Below are 16424 nucleotides of genomic sequence, written 5' to 3'. Positions count from 1 at the left end.
GGGACGCTCAGGTTAGTGGGCAGACTGGCACGTAGGAAACTTCTAAAGGTCCCATTGTACTTAAACAAAGTATCACAGGTAACACTGGAAGATTCTGAGGGAGAACTCAGAGAATCATCATCCTTTCCCACAGGTCACATTCTGAAATGTATCTGAGGAACAGAAGCCCCCTCCGCGCCCCCAACATGGACCAACACAGGGAGACAGACGGCGGATGGAAGCACAGGCGAGCCCGTGCTTCTCAGGCGTGGCCCTGCCACTCTCACCTGAGTGGTTCTGGAGGGTCTGGGCCTGCCCATCTTTGGTAGGTGTGATCAACTCCCAAATGAAACTCTTGATCTTCTCGTCCCCCTTGTAATGCTTGACGCAGTACACCAGCAGGGCACGGCAAATCATCTCCATGTCCTTCTCATTCAGGTGCCACTTGAAGCGCCCATGGGTCAGGATGTCCTTCCATCGGCCCCAGCTGACAGTGGAAATACAGAAGGGTGTTGGAGAGAGGAAGGGCCATGTATGCCCTCAACGCTGCTGGACACACGGGAGCCAACAGGGCTTCTCGGCCTCTGCTGGGTCTATTAATCGCCCCGAGGACTTTGACCTGAAACGCTTTCAGGACTGCAGGCTGTAGCCACCAAATGTCACTAAGGTGACTTGGACTTTGGACACTGTGAGCTTCATATGGTCACTAGAATTTTAAGAAGGGACGAAAATATTTGGAGTGGGGAATAAAAATTTGGAATTAAGCAGAGTCCAGCTGCAGTATTCAAAAGCAATGGAGCTCCTAGAAGCTAAACCTTCTATTTCTACCAGAACCAGAGGCCTGCACGAATCATGCCTTAACGGTAACATCTGTTGCACTGACTCCTTATGTATCCTTGGGGGGAAAAAGCAGGAAATTAGTACCAGGCAGCAAATTAGTAACAGAGATTTGCTGTGACAAGCATATGAGAAAATCATGGCATGTCTACAATATGGCAGCAGAGCGTACAATGAACTTGGGGAGGGGGTCACAGGCAGAAAGCACAGAGCCTCCACCAGCCCATGACTCCAGAGGTAACTGGAGAGACACACTGGACAAATCTCAGCGACTGAAAAACAACGAAAAACAGGCAAAGCCAATACCCACCCAAAGATGAGCAGGTTCTTCTCTACCCGGAAGCATTCAGCTCGGAGATAGCGCCTGGTTTTGTCATTGAGACGCCTGGACCTGGTGGGCCTTTCATCGGAGTCGCTGTCTAACTCGGAGAACTCCATGAGCTCATCCTCCTCAAAGGAGTTGTAGTGTTTGGTCTGCTTTCTCACACGAGGCCGGTCGATCACTAAGCTTTCCTAGAAACAGAGAAAACTGCTGGGGGGAAAGCCCCTCTCTCTACCCCATCCCAATGCACAAGGATATCCTGTTGCCGTTCCTCAGGGCACACTGGGAAAAGAAACACACCCGGTCTCATCCTCCAGCAGGAAAGGCTCTTGCCAGCACACCTGCTGTGTCCACAGCAAGCAGAGGGGCTGCTCTGGGACTTGCTGAAGTGGATGTGCTCCCCAGGCCCCAGTGCCGTCCACCACCATCTGCTCTCTGCAGTCGGTCTAACGGGTCTGGGCAGGCAAGGCCCCCCAGTGCCCAGAGTGGCAGTCTGCTCTGGCCAAAAAGACTGCAGCGCTGCCCCGCAGCTGCTCTGCCCAGCATGCAGGGGCCGTCTGCACGCTGGAGACAGGAGAGGAGGAGAATTCCATCCGCTCAGCAACTTTCTGAAGACAAACACATATTCCTGCTGTTTCATACTCTGCTTTCCACTGGCACTAACTACTAACCTTTCGTCTTTCGCCAAAAACATAATTCTTAGCTCAGGAACCTCACTCATTCTGGTGGCTCCCGGGGCCACAACCATTGCCTCTCTTCTAGTCTCCATCATTTCATGCTTTTCCCCACCCCCTTCCACCTCTCCCCAAAGCTGGGCTCAGCTCCTGAATACTCCTCTATGTAGCCCAGATGAATTTCTAATGCCATCCCTGCTTCAGTCACTTATTTCCCACCTTGGAATGCTCCAACTGCTTCTTACTGACTATAGGGCAAGAGCTTTTCTTCTCCCCTCACCCACTGCGCTGCACACACACTAACTTCTTGACTGTGACCCTGTAAGACTGCGGAATCTTCCTATTGGGAGAGAAGAGGTTGGATTAAGCAACCTCTGGCGATCCTACAGAAGAAGAGCAAAGGCTGGGTGCTGGTGACTGAATCAGTTAGATACAAGCTGGGACTGTCTCCTGGGTTTGTGGGTCCACGAGAGTTCAACACTCACCAGAGAAGACAGGTGAAAAGTGATGTGTGCTCATCCTGAAGTGAGGGATAGCGTCAGAGGTGGAGAGGAGGGAAACTAACATGTAAGGGGCGCCTCACAATGGGCTGGGCGGTTCTATTCACAAACGCCATGCCCAACTCTGCAAAGTAGGCAGCACCACCTCCTTTTTTCACCTGCCTTTTATCACCTGTCTCAGTGAGGTCAAGCACCTTGCCCAGAGGCAAACGGCTAGTCAGGGGCAGAGCCAGTATTCACACTCTGCTTTTATTCCAAGACCATTCTCTTTCTCATGTACAGAAATAGGAAAATTCCAGATACTGAAAGAATGGAAATGAGGCCAACAAACTTTTCCTCATTGTGCTTTTTTTTTCTTTTTATGTAGTATTCATCAGAGGTGATGTTTCTTTCACAGGAAGTGTTGAAACAGAGGTAAAATAGCCACATGCCAAGGAAGGGATGTTGGCTTAGGTCAGAAGGTTGCCCTTGTTTGGCCAGTTCCAGGTCTAATTACCAGGCACCCCGTAGTCTGTATGTCCCATTAGGTCGTTTTTACATTCTGCAGTTAATGTTTATCAAGCTCTATGTACTAGGCACATTTTAAGTGTTATATCTAGCACCTCATTTAAGAATTAAGGCTCAGGAGCTGTGTAGGAATTTATGGTCCTATAAGGCACCCGTGAAATGTCCGTGGAATAAAATATGCTTAATGTTGTACCTTTTCATTCTTTGCTTCAGTGTCCAGTTCAGCTATTTTGGCCCACTTCTGCCAAAAATTTGGGTCATCTAAGGAAATATCTGTTCTGTTTCCTGAAGCCACAAAGCTAGCCTGTGAAGAAAACAAGAGTCAATAAACTGTGTTTGAATACAGTATAAATTAATAAAATACCTGTGTTATTTTAAATGCACCAGAAACTCAAATAGAGCCTCCAAAAATGAAATATGAAAATCTCAAACCTATTTTTTTTTTTATTTGGAATGATTGGGTGAGGAAATTACAATTTCAACCTACAGGATCATTTTTTGGAACTTAAACTTGGAAGCAGGAAGACAACCCCTAGAAGACAATGGCAACGTGTTATGTGATGTCTAGTTCCCTGTGAAAGGGTTCTTACAACTTCCCTAGATATAATTTTTCTTTTAGTTCACCAGTTACCGAATGTCTGCTCCAGGAAAAAGGCACTGAGCTGGGCAGTAGGAGGTGTACTGATAAGCAATGGCTGTAAAGCACAAAGTGTCCTACTGAAAACGTCCTACCTAAGTCACCGAACAAGAGATCTAATCAGAGAGGTCACCAAGCTCACAGAGCCTGTGGTCAGGGAAACCTGAGAGGGATCTGATAAGTGGTCTGATTAGCTGAATTCTAAACTCAGTGACCTGAAGGGCAGAGGCAAGAGGCACCTAGACCAGAAGTCGGGAATCCTGAGTAAAATCTCTTTTCTCAGGTGATGAACAGAATACTTGCTTGAGCCTGAGAAACGGAGTGGAACTGGAATATTGATCAAGGAGTGCTCGGTAAGGGAACCCAGGTGACCACTCAGGGGTTTCAGAGCCGTCTGTGAAGAGTGAGGAGCGCCAACCGCAAACTAAGGTGTCTATGGAGCCCGCTGAAGACCAGCTCCCAAACGTTGGGAGTGGTGTTTTCTCTGTCGCCTCTGACTCATCCTTGACACTCCCTCTAAGAACCCGTATCTTCAGAGTGTCACACAGCATGAACGTGTAGCCAGACAATCTCAATGGTGTGCATTTAGAGAAACAGACGCATGGCTAACGGGAGTCAGAGGATAAACAATTTTCTTCTCACTCTCCCCAACGCAGACCCTGTACCTTGGCAAACGTGGACCCTTTCCCTTCAGACTGGATGGTAATGGTGTGGGTTCTCCTCTGCAGAATCTGGTCTATGTCTTCTTCACAGAACTTGGAGCCTTCGTCTTCCTCATCCATTAAGGCTCCATAAGCACCTTTCCGAAGCAAGTCCTCTACCTCCATTTTTGAAAGCTGCTGTACCTGGAGAGGTCACCAAAGGCTACTCGTAAAGTGGAAAATGCACAGGAGAAAAACAGCCTTGAATCTGGCCTTCATGATTCAACACACAGTTCCTCCACTAATTGAACATGTCAGAATAAAGACATGGATAAGCTTTAGGAAATGAAAACCCAAATAAAGACACTCAAGAGAACTATGGGAGGGCAGGCAGACAATCCTCTACAGGGAGCTCTGGAATAAAACCAGCACATGACCAAGTGGCCCCAGCATTCTTCCGGACATTGGTTATTATCAAATGTCACCAGCCATTAACACTATGCACCATTGAAGAGGACGTATTTAATGTTTATTGTATATTTTAGTTTGAACCTGCATCTTTAAAAACCTCCAGATGTACCAAACGAGCTAAAGAATAATGATTTCTTCATTATTAAAAAAAAATACATTAGTATTGGAAATGATGTCATTTCTTAACTAAAGAGAAGATCCCGTGCCAAGTGTGATCTTCTCAATTGCTTGTTGAAAACAGGAAATGGGAGTTCAAAACACCCTTTCCTGGTTCTAATTAAGAATCTGGTTCTCTTTATATCAATCGCAAGAGGGAATTCCACGACTCACAGCACTGGTAACTTGAAGTATCATATTTAGCCACATCTGCATAGCTAAGAGGATATGGAACATATGGATTAAAGATAACTCATTTAGGAGGTTTTCATTCCCAACCTTTGATGCCCAGAGCCCTGAGATTAAGGAGATACTATGCTCTGTTTGTCTATACTTCAATACAATTTAAGAATCTTAGCTGCAATTTTTATCCCCCCTAAAGGGGGAAAAATATTTTATTAACCACCACATTTCAAGCTGCTCATCTATTCATTTATTCACTGACCATCAAGCATCGAACATCTTTAATACATGAAGTACTGTCAGGGGCCTTGGGGGGGATACAGATAAAATGGTTTCCATTCTACCCTCAGGGAGCTCAAAGTCTGGAGTATGAGCTAAAGTATGGGGACGACAGATAATTTAGAGTTAAGAGTGTTAAGATCTACTGACTTCTAATGGGCACTGTTAAAAACTCTGTTTACTGAAATGTTCCTGTATGTTGGGCAATCCTACCACATAATTGCTCCTACAGATTTTCTTGATTCATCTGTAGGATGCAGAGACCTGACCCTGAATTAGCTTCTACTGTAGGGTATTAGCCAACCAAGTCGTGTAGTGACTCAATTCAGTGAAAGTGAAGCTTCAGACAGCTGTAGCCAGAAAGACTCCCAGCTGTGTGACAAATGCTGAAGGCTCCAGGGCCAGCGCCATCATACTCACTCCATTGGTGCTGCCCTTCCGGTTGATGTCCTGAAGAACGGCCTTGTCCAGACCCAGCTTTAGACTGGCCTTGTCAAACATTTCCCGCTCATAGGAGTTTCGAGTAATGAGGCGATACACCTTCACGGCTTTACTCTGGCCTATCCGGTGACATCGAGCCTGAGCCTGGGAAGGAAAGAGGGTTATATACATCATGTCACCAGTTATAATGGCAGCAGTCCAAGGCATAGGGAAATGCTTAAATTCCATGTGGTCTGAGTGGCCAGGTCTCACGGTGGAGGCATGGGACTGATTAAGGAACAGAATTTACCCAAATGACAGCTGCCCTTTCAAGGTCACTCATTTTACCACCCATTATTTACTGAGTGACTGCCGTGTGCTGGGATAAGGTGCTGAGAAAAACATGGCCTACTCCCCTCCCTAGCCTGTGATCACAGCGTAGGCACACATTCCCAGGATGCTGTCCTGCTCTTTTGGGAAATGCCTCTGACCTGGCAGCACCCCTTTCACACCTAGACTAAAGTAGAAAAAAGTATACAACCTCTTATGGACAATTCTGGTTCATCTCTATTATGCTTCTACCCTCCAGGATTATTACGAAGCAAATCCTACACACCACATTGCTTCACCCTTGTATGTTTCAGTATGTGTTTCTAAAGATAAGGACTCTTGTAAAACATATTACCATTGCCATACTTTAAAAAATGAATACTAAGTACTGTCTAGTCAGTGTTCCAATTTCCCTGCTTAGCTCATATATTTTTTAAAGCTCACAAGATCTAAACAAGGCCCATTCATTGTGATTGGCTGGTATGTCTCAAGTCTCTTAATCTAGGACTCCCTTGCCTTTGATCTCGCTTTTGTCAAGTGCTATTTTTTTTTTTATTTTTTTTTTTTTAAGAGACCAGTTATCTGTCCTATAGTTTGTCACAGTCTGCATTTTGCCATCACAGAATAGGTCCCTGTGTTCCCTTGTACTTCCTTTATACTGGGAGTTATATCTTGGGACTTCAGCTAACATTTCATTTTTGGCAAGTGTATTTCATAGGTGGTGTTGAATTTCCATCAAGAGGCACATGATGTCTGGTTCTCTTTCTTTTGAATTGATGATAGTTGCCTAGATAATTTCATTAGGAATTACAATTCCCTTCATCAATTTTTTTGGTTACCCTGATGTACAGTTTATATATTAATAGGAGAAACAAGCTAAATGTTTTAATTCTTTCTCTTCATTTAATAAGTTTCCAAAATAACATCCTCTACAAGTGACCAATGAAGATTTTCATAATTAGTATTTTGAGGAACACAAAGAAGTTATGCATTTAATTATGTGCTGTTTTATTGCATTGCTGTTGTTATTCTTATTGCTGTTCAAATATGGCCTGTGAGAAACCTCTTCAAGTTGGCTCGAGAGTTCTTTTGACATGATCCAGTCAAATATGGAAAGGAGGAAGACTAGAATAAACGCTGGTGTTGGAGGTGTTGGTATTAACTCAGGGTTAGGTGTGTACATGCGTGTATACAAACAAGAGTATATACAGACATAGAAATAGATGGGGATATGCGTGTATTCATGTTTGTATACACATGTTTATATACCTACATATGAATGCATGCTATGTATACGTGTACATTTATATTCTCTGTATGTAGTCTACCTATATTCACTAAGAGGGACCAGAAGCAGTGACATCCCAGTGGTAAAGGATACAACTAACTCTCAGATCTTGGTTTCTAAATACCATTCTCCGTAAGACAGAACCAAAGCATGTTAGAGAAATGGTTAACTCCAGGGCTGCAACAGACCAAGTACAGGATGAGCCTGAAACATATTACTGTGCCAGAATGCAAGGAAGTACTCAGAGAATGATGGAGACATATCAAAATAACATTTGAAACTTGAGGAGGCTTCCACTGGCTAAGGCTAGGACTATTTGAACATCAAAATAAATAAAGACTGTAATGGACTATAATCCACTGAATAAAAAAAGAACCCGAGTATATACTGACATAAATAAATTGGAGAAAAGGGAAAACTCTTCTTTATAGAACGTTAACCAACAAATGTAGGGTGACAGTTAGAAAATCACTACTTTGCAACCACCATAGTGATGAATGATTTAAGCAAAAATAATCAATGGAAACTAAAATCAATGGGTGAAACTTTAATGAGGAACAGGATATTTACACAGTCTCAAAGGATCTCTCCAAAATTGCTTATTAATTTCTAAGGGAAAAACACCAAGTTATAGTGGAGAAATCTGACAGACACCACTTAATTAAGAGACCAAAGTCAGTATTATCAGACGAATAGGCATCAGGTCCCTCTCGATGTGGTATATTGATAAGGACATATCACTTCAGGGTATTACGAAACCTGAATCCAATCCTGAGGAGATACAAACACAAACTGAGGGATAATCTATAAAACAACTGGCCTGTACTCTTCAAAAACATCAAGGTCATAAAAGAGAAGAAAAATCAAGGAACTGGTCCAGATTAAAGGAGACTACAGCGGTATGAGAACTTTGTATTGGGTGACCCTGGATTGGATCTTAGACTGGGGGGTAACAGCTATAAAGATGTGGAAAGAAATTATAAAATTATAAAATATGGACTATGGATTGGAGACAATATTCTCATTTCCTGATTCTGAGAACTGAACTGTTCTTATGTAAGAGGTCCTTGCACTTGGGAAATACACGCTAAAGTACTTAGGGGGCAACTTACTCTCAAATGGTTCAGACAAAAAACAGGGTGTATGTGTGACGTGCATGTGTGTGTCTGTTCATGGCCTCAAGAGACAGAGGAGAGGGTGACAGAGGGCAGAAATGATCAAGTAAATGGGACAAAATGTAGACAGTTGGTGAGTCTAGATAAAGGGTATACAGGACTTGCCAACTGAAATTATCAAAATGACAATGTAAAAAATATTGACTATAGACATTTGAAGTAATTTCTCTTTGGGGATTATGCTGTCCACTTGCTATAGAAGTGGATTCAATTCTTTCATTTTGCTTTAAAATTTCAGGAATTAACTTTTCCCTACATTAATTGAACTACAATGAAGAGGATGGGGGAGAAAAACACTAAACCCAGTACCTTTGGAAAATGGTATTTTGATTATGTACTATAAGACTAACGACCAAAAAAACCCCACTATCACCCAATATTATATGCTGGCAAATTTACTTTTCACAGACTATGGGTTAGCAATTCTGACACTACTTATGCCTACACTAGGACTGAACAAATGAGTAAATATTCTGTTACGATAATGAGATTCAGACTTCTCATAGCCAGGGAAAGGAGACACAAATAAGTAAGAGAGGAAGACTAGAGTTAATTCTGTGGTGTTGGACTAGAATCAGAAACGTCACTGTGGATGGACAGATACGGAGTAAGTGCAGCACGAGTGTTTGTGTGAGTGTACTTATGTGTTAGTCTATGTATTTCCTAGCTGTCTGCTCAGAGTCCAGAAGCAATAACACCGCAGGAGCAAACAGCAGACCTGGCAGCCAAATCGTAGTTTCTAAGCGCCGTCTTGAATAAAAGGAACCAGGGATCCTTAGAGAAACTGTCAATTCCATGGCTGTGGCACGAAAAATGGAGCAGGAACCTGAACATCTCGTGGTGACAGAAAGTAAAGAAGTGCTCAAAAACTAATGGGAGCATATCAAAAGCACACAGGAGCCAACTCGAAGGCTCTCCAAATGACCTAATCAGAACAAAATAAATAATGAGAGTGAGGTATGATAGCCCATGAAATAAATATCCTTGAGTCCATGACTGATATAAATAAATTGGGCAAAGGTCAACTGTTCTTTACAGAATTCCAATTAATAAATGCATTATAGAAGGAATGACCGAAGCAGAAAATTACCATTAGCCAAACACAATAATAATTGCTGAAGGCAAGAACCACTAATGGAAGCGAAAATGAATATGCAGAAAAGTATGATGAGAAACACGATATTTACAGTTTCAAAATATTTCCTCCCAAGACACCGATTGACTTTAAAGGTAAAACAAATGGTTACCTTACAATGGAGAAACCTGACAGGCACCACCTCAACCAAGTAATCAAGGTTAACATCACAAGCAGTAAGTCATATTGACATCATATATCTGCTGGGATGTACTGAAAACATCACTTCTATGATATTCTTGCCAAAAATGCGTAACTTCAAAATCTGATCATTAGAAAACATCGAGCAAACACAAATTGAGAGACATTCCACAAAACAGCTGGTCAGTACCCTTCACAAGTGCCAGGATCATAAAAGACAAGGAAAGACAGGAGCCGTTACACACTGCAGTAGGCTAAGGAGTCATGACATCTAAAGGAAATGTGAGATCCGAGATTGGATCCCAGACCAGAAAAAGAACTTTTGTAGAAAACTGGAAGGAATATGAATATGGTGTGTAGATTACTCTAGCATTGATAATTTCCTGGTTTCAACATTATACTATGGTTGTATAAAATGTTAACATTAAGGGAATCTGGGTGAAGGGTCCTAGAAGTCTGTACTTATTTTGCAACATTTAAAAAGTTTAAAGTGATTTCAGAATACAAAGTTTTTAAAATTAATTTATTATTGTTTTATAATGCCATAAAATACTTCGGATGGTTCCAAGGTCGAATATACAAAAAGATCTATTTGGAAAAACTAGTTGCTATCCCCGCCACTTTCATCCTGTTCCGTCACTCCCCCTTAGGTAATCACTTAAACATAAAGTTTTGTTTGTTGGTTTTATCTTTGCGGGGCGGGAGTGTGGGGGAGAAGTGACAGGCAGACACACAGCCTTTTTAGATAAATGCTAGCATACTATACATATTTTTTCCACTTTATTTTTTTTTCTCACCTAACACTATATTCAAGAGATGTCTCCATAGCAGTCTGCAGAAACAGTCCTCATTCTTTTATCAAAGCTGAATATACTATTGTTTAGTTTAGTCAATCAGTCTTCTATTGCCGGACAACTAAGTTGTCTAGTCTTTGGCTATTACAATTAGTTGCCATACCTTTTTTCTGTATCTTTCCTGGTAGTAAATCATTATTATTAGGAGAAGATTCGATATACAAAGGAAGGGATCAAAGTAAGTAATATGGTTTATGGAACCTATAAGGCAGTGATAATATTTGGCCCTAAGTACTGACACTGATTTTTTCTCTGACTCATCCTGTGTTGAGAGTAAATTGTAAGAGAGAGTTTAAGAAATATTCTGAGCAACAGTCTGATAGGGGAGCACTGCAGACACTGCTAATTACCTCCTTGGTATCCACATTCCCTTTCTTCTTCACTACGGGAACCCTGATTCTTGCAAAGGGCAGCAATATGTTTAACTGTGTCCCGGGGATGGCAAGGTAACAGCACAGTGACAATGAGATCTCCAGAAGTCTACTGGGGTGATCTGGCAAAGTTAGGCTCTCCTGCGAAAAGGACCCCGCCTTCCTTCACTACTTTTCTTGCTGGGGACATGAAGTATCCATCTTGGAACCAAGAGCATATAAATCCCACTCACTGACGATGGTGGGGCAGAAAGACGGAAGGAACCTGGGACTCTGGTGACACTACACAGCCATCTCACTAGTCCTGGACTATCCACCTCTGGACTTCTCGTTCACTGAGAAAAACAAAACTCTGTTTCAGGGGCCACTGCCACAAGCAGCTAATGAGACCAGGAGATAAACACACGTTCTGCCGAGATGACTTACCTGAAAGATTAACGGGATGAGTCCTGCCACATTTAAGAGATTTGTCATTTTACAGTCAAATCTCAAACAGTTAATCATATATTCCTTGTTTTCCGAAACAGAACTCACACACAAAAATGTGGTAGGAACAGAAACATTCAGAACTAGGGCAGCAACTAAGATGAAGTCCAAATAAGATACATCAGCAAAGGCAGAAATACAGAACCTTTGGAGTAGGCCACGGGGGGGGGGGGGGGGGGCGGCAGTGGTGCTATACCCCCACCCAGGGAAGATCACAGGGCTCCAACGCTCTCCTGCACGATTTGCAGGCTCACAGTTTGTTCTTTACTTTTTAATTTATTTGAGGTAAACAAGGCCTACAAGAAACAAGTAGTGATGTTCAGAAAAATTAAAACAAAAAACTGGTCTAGTTCCCAGTGACTGCAATGGGAAGAAAGGGGTGTGTGTGAGACTTAGTTGGCCAAACAGTACAAGATTTCAAATTGATTCCAACCTTCAATTTACTACTGTAACTTTCAAGTCCAGGACTTAGCAAAACTTTATACCGTGTCTTTCCATACAGTCAGATGAAAAGGAAATAGCTGGTATAAAGAACCAAGCGTAATGTTGATTCTGCTCTTGACCTTTATAGTACTTCTCCAAGTCGTTGGTTCTACTGAACTTAAAAAGTACATTTTCTTTAATAATTTAAAATACTACTTGTTCCTCGATGAAAATCTGCATAATCAGAGAATTAAAAAAATTATTAAATAGTCCCCTCTGAACTCTACCATTTTTAGCATGCTGGTACAGTGTCCCAGCCCATTTTCTATGCACAAGTATTTTATTTCAAGCCCAGCAATTTTACTTCTCTTGGCACTCTAAAAGTCTGCATCCACAGGTCAGCGACTCCTGCAGAAGAGGAATGAGGGGCCCCTATGCAGTATGAATCAGGGGGCACCGGGTGGCAGACCTACGTTTGGATTCTGAAATTCCCAACTCCAGGTTTGCTCCTTGGAGAAAGGTCTCTTCCCCTCTTAAAATGTACACATCTTTGGGAAATAGCACAGATCTGTGCCCACTGCACTCTACTTCTACTCTGTGGTTCAGTTCAATCACCCCAAACCAAAGTCCTAAGCACCCCTGTCTCCCCAGGGCCTGGTCTCGTGTCTAGAGCTCAATAAATGTGTAGTAAGTCAGTTAAGAGCTGGCTGAGAACGGGAAAGAGAAGGGAGCGGACTGAATGGGAAAAGGAGAAGGAAGCCTCGGGGCAGGAGAAGAAAGAACAGCGAGTGAAAACGAGAGGACTTTGAAAACAGCGGCAGGAGAGACTGAACAGAAACTCCAGGCACTTTCTTTGGGACTCATGCGGTACAGTAAGTGCCTGTTACGGCTGCTTCAGGGGTGTCACCTATGCTCACCCCACTGTGAGTGGTCACACTTTGTATTCCCTCTGTCTGGGACACACTTGCTTTGTTCAGATGTCACCTTCTTAAAAAAGCCTTCCTAGACCACTCTCTAAATCAGGGCACCTAACCCCCATCATTCTTATCCTCTTGTACTGTTTTCTTTCTTTGTAAGAAGTATCGCTGTTAACTCTCATGTACTTTTCTTTGTTTACTGAGCACAGTGCCACACAACCTCTTTTACAATGACTTCTTCCCCCGAGTTTTTGCCACTTGTCAATAATTTAATATTAAATTATTAAATTTAATCATCTAAAGGATGGGTTTTTCAATTAGTAGACTGCTTTCTTCAAATAAAAGGTTATTTGGAAACTCATTAAATGAAAAATACAAAGCAGAGTGACTCTGTGTGGAGTGGTGACCAGGGAAGAAGCCCAGACCCTCACCAGCTAGCTCCCTTTTCCTGCCTCCCTTCCCTTGTGGTGTCCCCTAAGGCACCTCTTCAGTTCTATGAAAACAGCAGCCTCCAAATTTATCAATCACCCGTATCATGAAAAAGGATGTGAGGCACCCACTACGCTCCCTACCACGTACACTCATACTCCGAGTATTAGCAAATATCCCATAATACAATATACACTTAGGATGAAGTGCATCGTTAATGATAATGGATGTAAATCTACATTCTAAACGGTCTTCTTGTAAGTTAGAATCTTCTTGGCTGACTTATTGTATAATCTGGCTAAAAAGTCACTGCTTTACTTCCAAACAGTGTTGATGAAGAACTCTAACCCAGAAGTGCTAGCTCTGCCATTTTCTTGCTTTTTAAACGTATTCACTCCAATCTTTGCAATAACCTTTTAAAGCCACCATTATTTAGTTTGGTTAAAACTAGAAAAGTGAATCTGCAAATCCACTTCACTGGGAATAAACTCTAAAGTGCTGCGTTACGTGGGGAGCAAATGAACGAGTGAGGACGCTGCCCTCTGTCAGCTGCCACACCATGGACCGTCCCCACCCCTTTGGGTTAGCTCACTGACTGTTTATGACGTACAGCCATTTAACAAACAAGCCGAGCGAAAAGCCAGAATCAATGCATATATCACGAATTAGGGGATTAGTCAAGCTTAATCACTTTCTTCACATCTGATGACGATGAGGATGATATTAACAGCAATAATAATAATACAGGAGCTCTAGTCTGTACTTGGAGGCTACCACTGTGAAATACCATTTGATTTCAAGTAAAGGGAAAGAAACCACTCCAATTGGTGGGAAGGGGCGACATTTACTTTTCATTTGGCTGCACAGCCTGACCGAGGCCCTAAGCCTGCCATCTGGCTGACAGCGTAGCATGGAGCATGGCAGCCATGCTAAAGCCAAGCCCGGTCCTGTCATGATGTTGTTGGATTCAGGGGCAGCTAAGGCAAACAGCAATCATCCTAATGGTTACCTGCAAGTCATTTTGTGGGTTCCAGTCTGAATCAAATATGATGCAGGTATCAGCAGCTGTGAGATTGATCCCCAGGCCTCCCGCTCTGGTGCACAGAAGAAAGACAAAGCGGTCTGAGTCTGGCTTACAGAACCGGTCGATGGCTGCCTGGCGCAGGTTTCCCCGTACTCGCCCATCAATTCGCTCATAGGTGTATCTGAGGGGACCCAAACGAACGAAAGCCCAGGCGTTAATCATGACTTCAGTGGAGAACAGTAAACAATGCAGGAAGCTGTGACTGCGGGCCTTAAATCCCTCACTTCTAAATTCAGATCAAATGTCAGCAGTCTAGAAGGAATCCCCCCCCCATATGCAACAGAGCAGACACCTAAACTGCACTGCAAAATGTCCCCTATCCCCCCGAAAACACACACACACACACACACACACACACACACACACACACAAACCCCAGCCACACACTAGAGGACTAGAAAAACTGTAAAACAAAACAAAACAAAACAAAAAAACAATCTCTAGTGCCCAAGCAACTTATTCTCAAGTTATTTCCCAGTTTCTCACTAACACTGAATCTAATGATAAGATCAGAAAAAACAAATAAAAGCCTCAACTGTCTACTTTCAGTAGTGCCCATAAGAAGGACTCAGAGTTCAAATCAGTCTCTAGCTGCTTTGTGGTGAACTGAGAATTGGAAGATGATGATATTGAGAGGCAGTCCTTTTATGCCCGGGCTAGACATCTCGAACCTAACAGTTCCTCAAAGCTTTAGAGATGCACAGCAAAGCCTCCAAGTGTATAGCTGAAACCAAGATCTTCTAGGCATTATATTGCCGAGCAAGTGGGGATAAATCACAGGAAACGTTTCTGTGCTGTGTCAGGGGTAGAGGGAACTAAATTTTTTAAAGGAAAATAAAGTGAAGAAGTAAAGCCGAATATCCTTAAAAAGACATATACCTGTGTGTTAAGTCAAGAAATAAGGGTGGGAAGCATGGTGGAGGAAAGAGAAAAAGGAAAGAGAATAAGAAATGAAAAATGCTAGAGGAGCATATTACTGCCCATCCATCCAACCAGAAAACACAGAAGGTAACTTGATGATGGAGATCACGGAATTAACAGGATTCCAATACTGTACAATCTGGACAGCTGCCGAGAGTCTTATCTTTCTTTCTCTTACTTACCCCCTAACAACAAATGAATTAACAAGGGGATGTTACCCTGGACCCAATCTGCCCAATAAGCAAGAACTATTTGGTAAAGTGGAAGTGATAGGAACCTTGTGAGATAAGGAGAGTAAGTCATCCTGGACCTGACAACAGCCAAGAACACGAATCCTGACAAAAATCTTATCAGTAGCCCAGAATTTGGCAAACCTGATCTCTAAAAATTCAGATAAATAACTGGTAAGAGAATAAGGATGGACAGTCCAGGGGTAAATGACTGTGTGGGGATGGTTCTAGAAGACTAAATTTGGCGATATAATCCTGATTTCCTTGAGGAAAAGGAAAACCCAAGTAAAGAAACCAACAAAGGAAATACACGTAAATACACCAGGCCAACTCAGACTCCTAAGGGACATGTAAGACAGCAAAGAACCAAGTTCAAAAATACCGCCTTCATTTTACAAAGCTGCAGTGCACCCATACCTGGAATTACAGGGGTAGATTTTTCCTTTCTTCTTTTTTAATGTAACAAACTTAGTGATAATACATGGGACAGTGATAGCAAATAAGACAAGTGATGACAGGAGTACCATAAAGGCAGGCTAAGATCTTGTGTCATGAGATAAAAGCTAAGGGTTAGAGTTCTACAAAACTATCGGGTCATTAGATATAAGGGTCATTATCATTAATCACGGCCGAGGCAGCAATATGAGCAGCAACGTAAGTGGCAGGCCCTGTGATACCTGCTTTGTATGTGTCATCATATCTCACGACAGTCCCATGAGGTAGTTTTACTGTTATCACCCCTATTTTACACGTGAAGAAACTTCAAAGACAAAAACACAAGCAAAATAACTTGCTTAGTCACCTGGCTGGTAAGTGAGTTGAACTCAGATCCATTTGACTCAATGTCCACACTCTTAACCAGTTTGCTCTATGTTCTTCACATATACTCTACATCTCAATGCAGTAGGAAAGAAAGATTTCCCCAAGAACTTAAAAGACAAAGATAAAGATAAATAAGGGACACTAGTGAACTTAAGAAACTTGTAACTCTTGGAAGTGGAAGGTGAAAGAAGAAACTGTAGGTATCAAAATGG

General features: G+C 42.5%; 1 protein-coding gene across 3 annotated transcripts in view; it reads right to left on the bottom strand.

Annotated features, from left to right (window-relative positions):
• Positions 1-16424, bottom strand: part of CHD6 (chromodomain helicase DNA binding protein 6) — a 182694-nt gene that overhangs the window by 51264 nt on the left and 115006 nt on the right. For all 3 annotated transcript variants that reach the window (XM_019748943.3, XM_074318117.2, XM_088789121.1), the window contains exons 17-22: positions 14165-14360; positions 5607-5771; positions 4122-4301; positions 3013-3123; positions 1127-1329; positions 267-466 (exon numbers count right to left, since the gene is read on the bottom strand). In XM_019748943.3, the coding sequence (XP_019604502.3) occupies positions 267-466; positions 1127-1329; positions 3013-3123; positions 4122-4301; positions 5607-5771; positions 14165-14360 (1055 nt within the window). The remainder of the gene's footprint in view (positions 1-266; positions 467-1126; positions 1330-3012; positions 3124-4121; positions 4302-5606; positions 5772-14164; positions 14361-16424) is intronic.

The sequence above is a fragment of the Rhinolophus sinicus genome, chromosome 13 (assembly GCF_057876585.1).
Source record: "Rhinolophus sinicus isolate RSI-liver-muscle chromosome 13, RSI-T2T, whole genome shotgun sequence".
NCBI lineage: Eukaryota > Metazoa > Chordata > Mammalia > Chiroptera > Rhinolophidae > Rhinolophus > Rhinolophus sinicus.
This window is presented reverse-complemented; position numbering and strand designations above follow the sequence as displayed.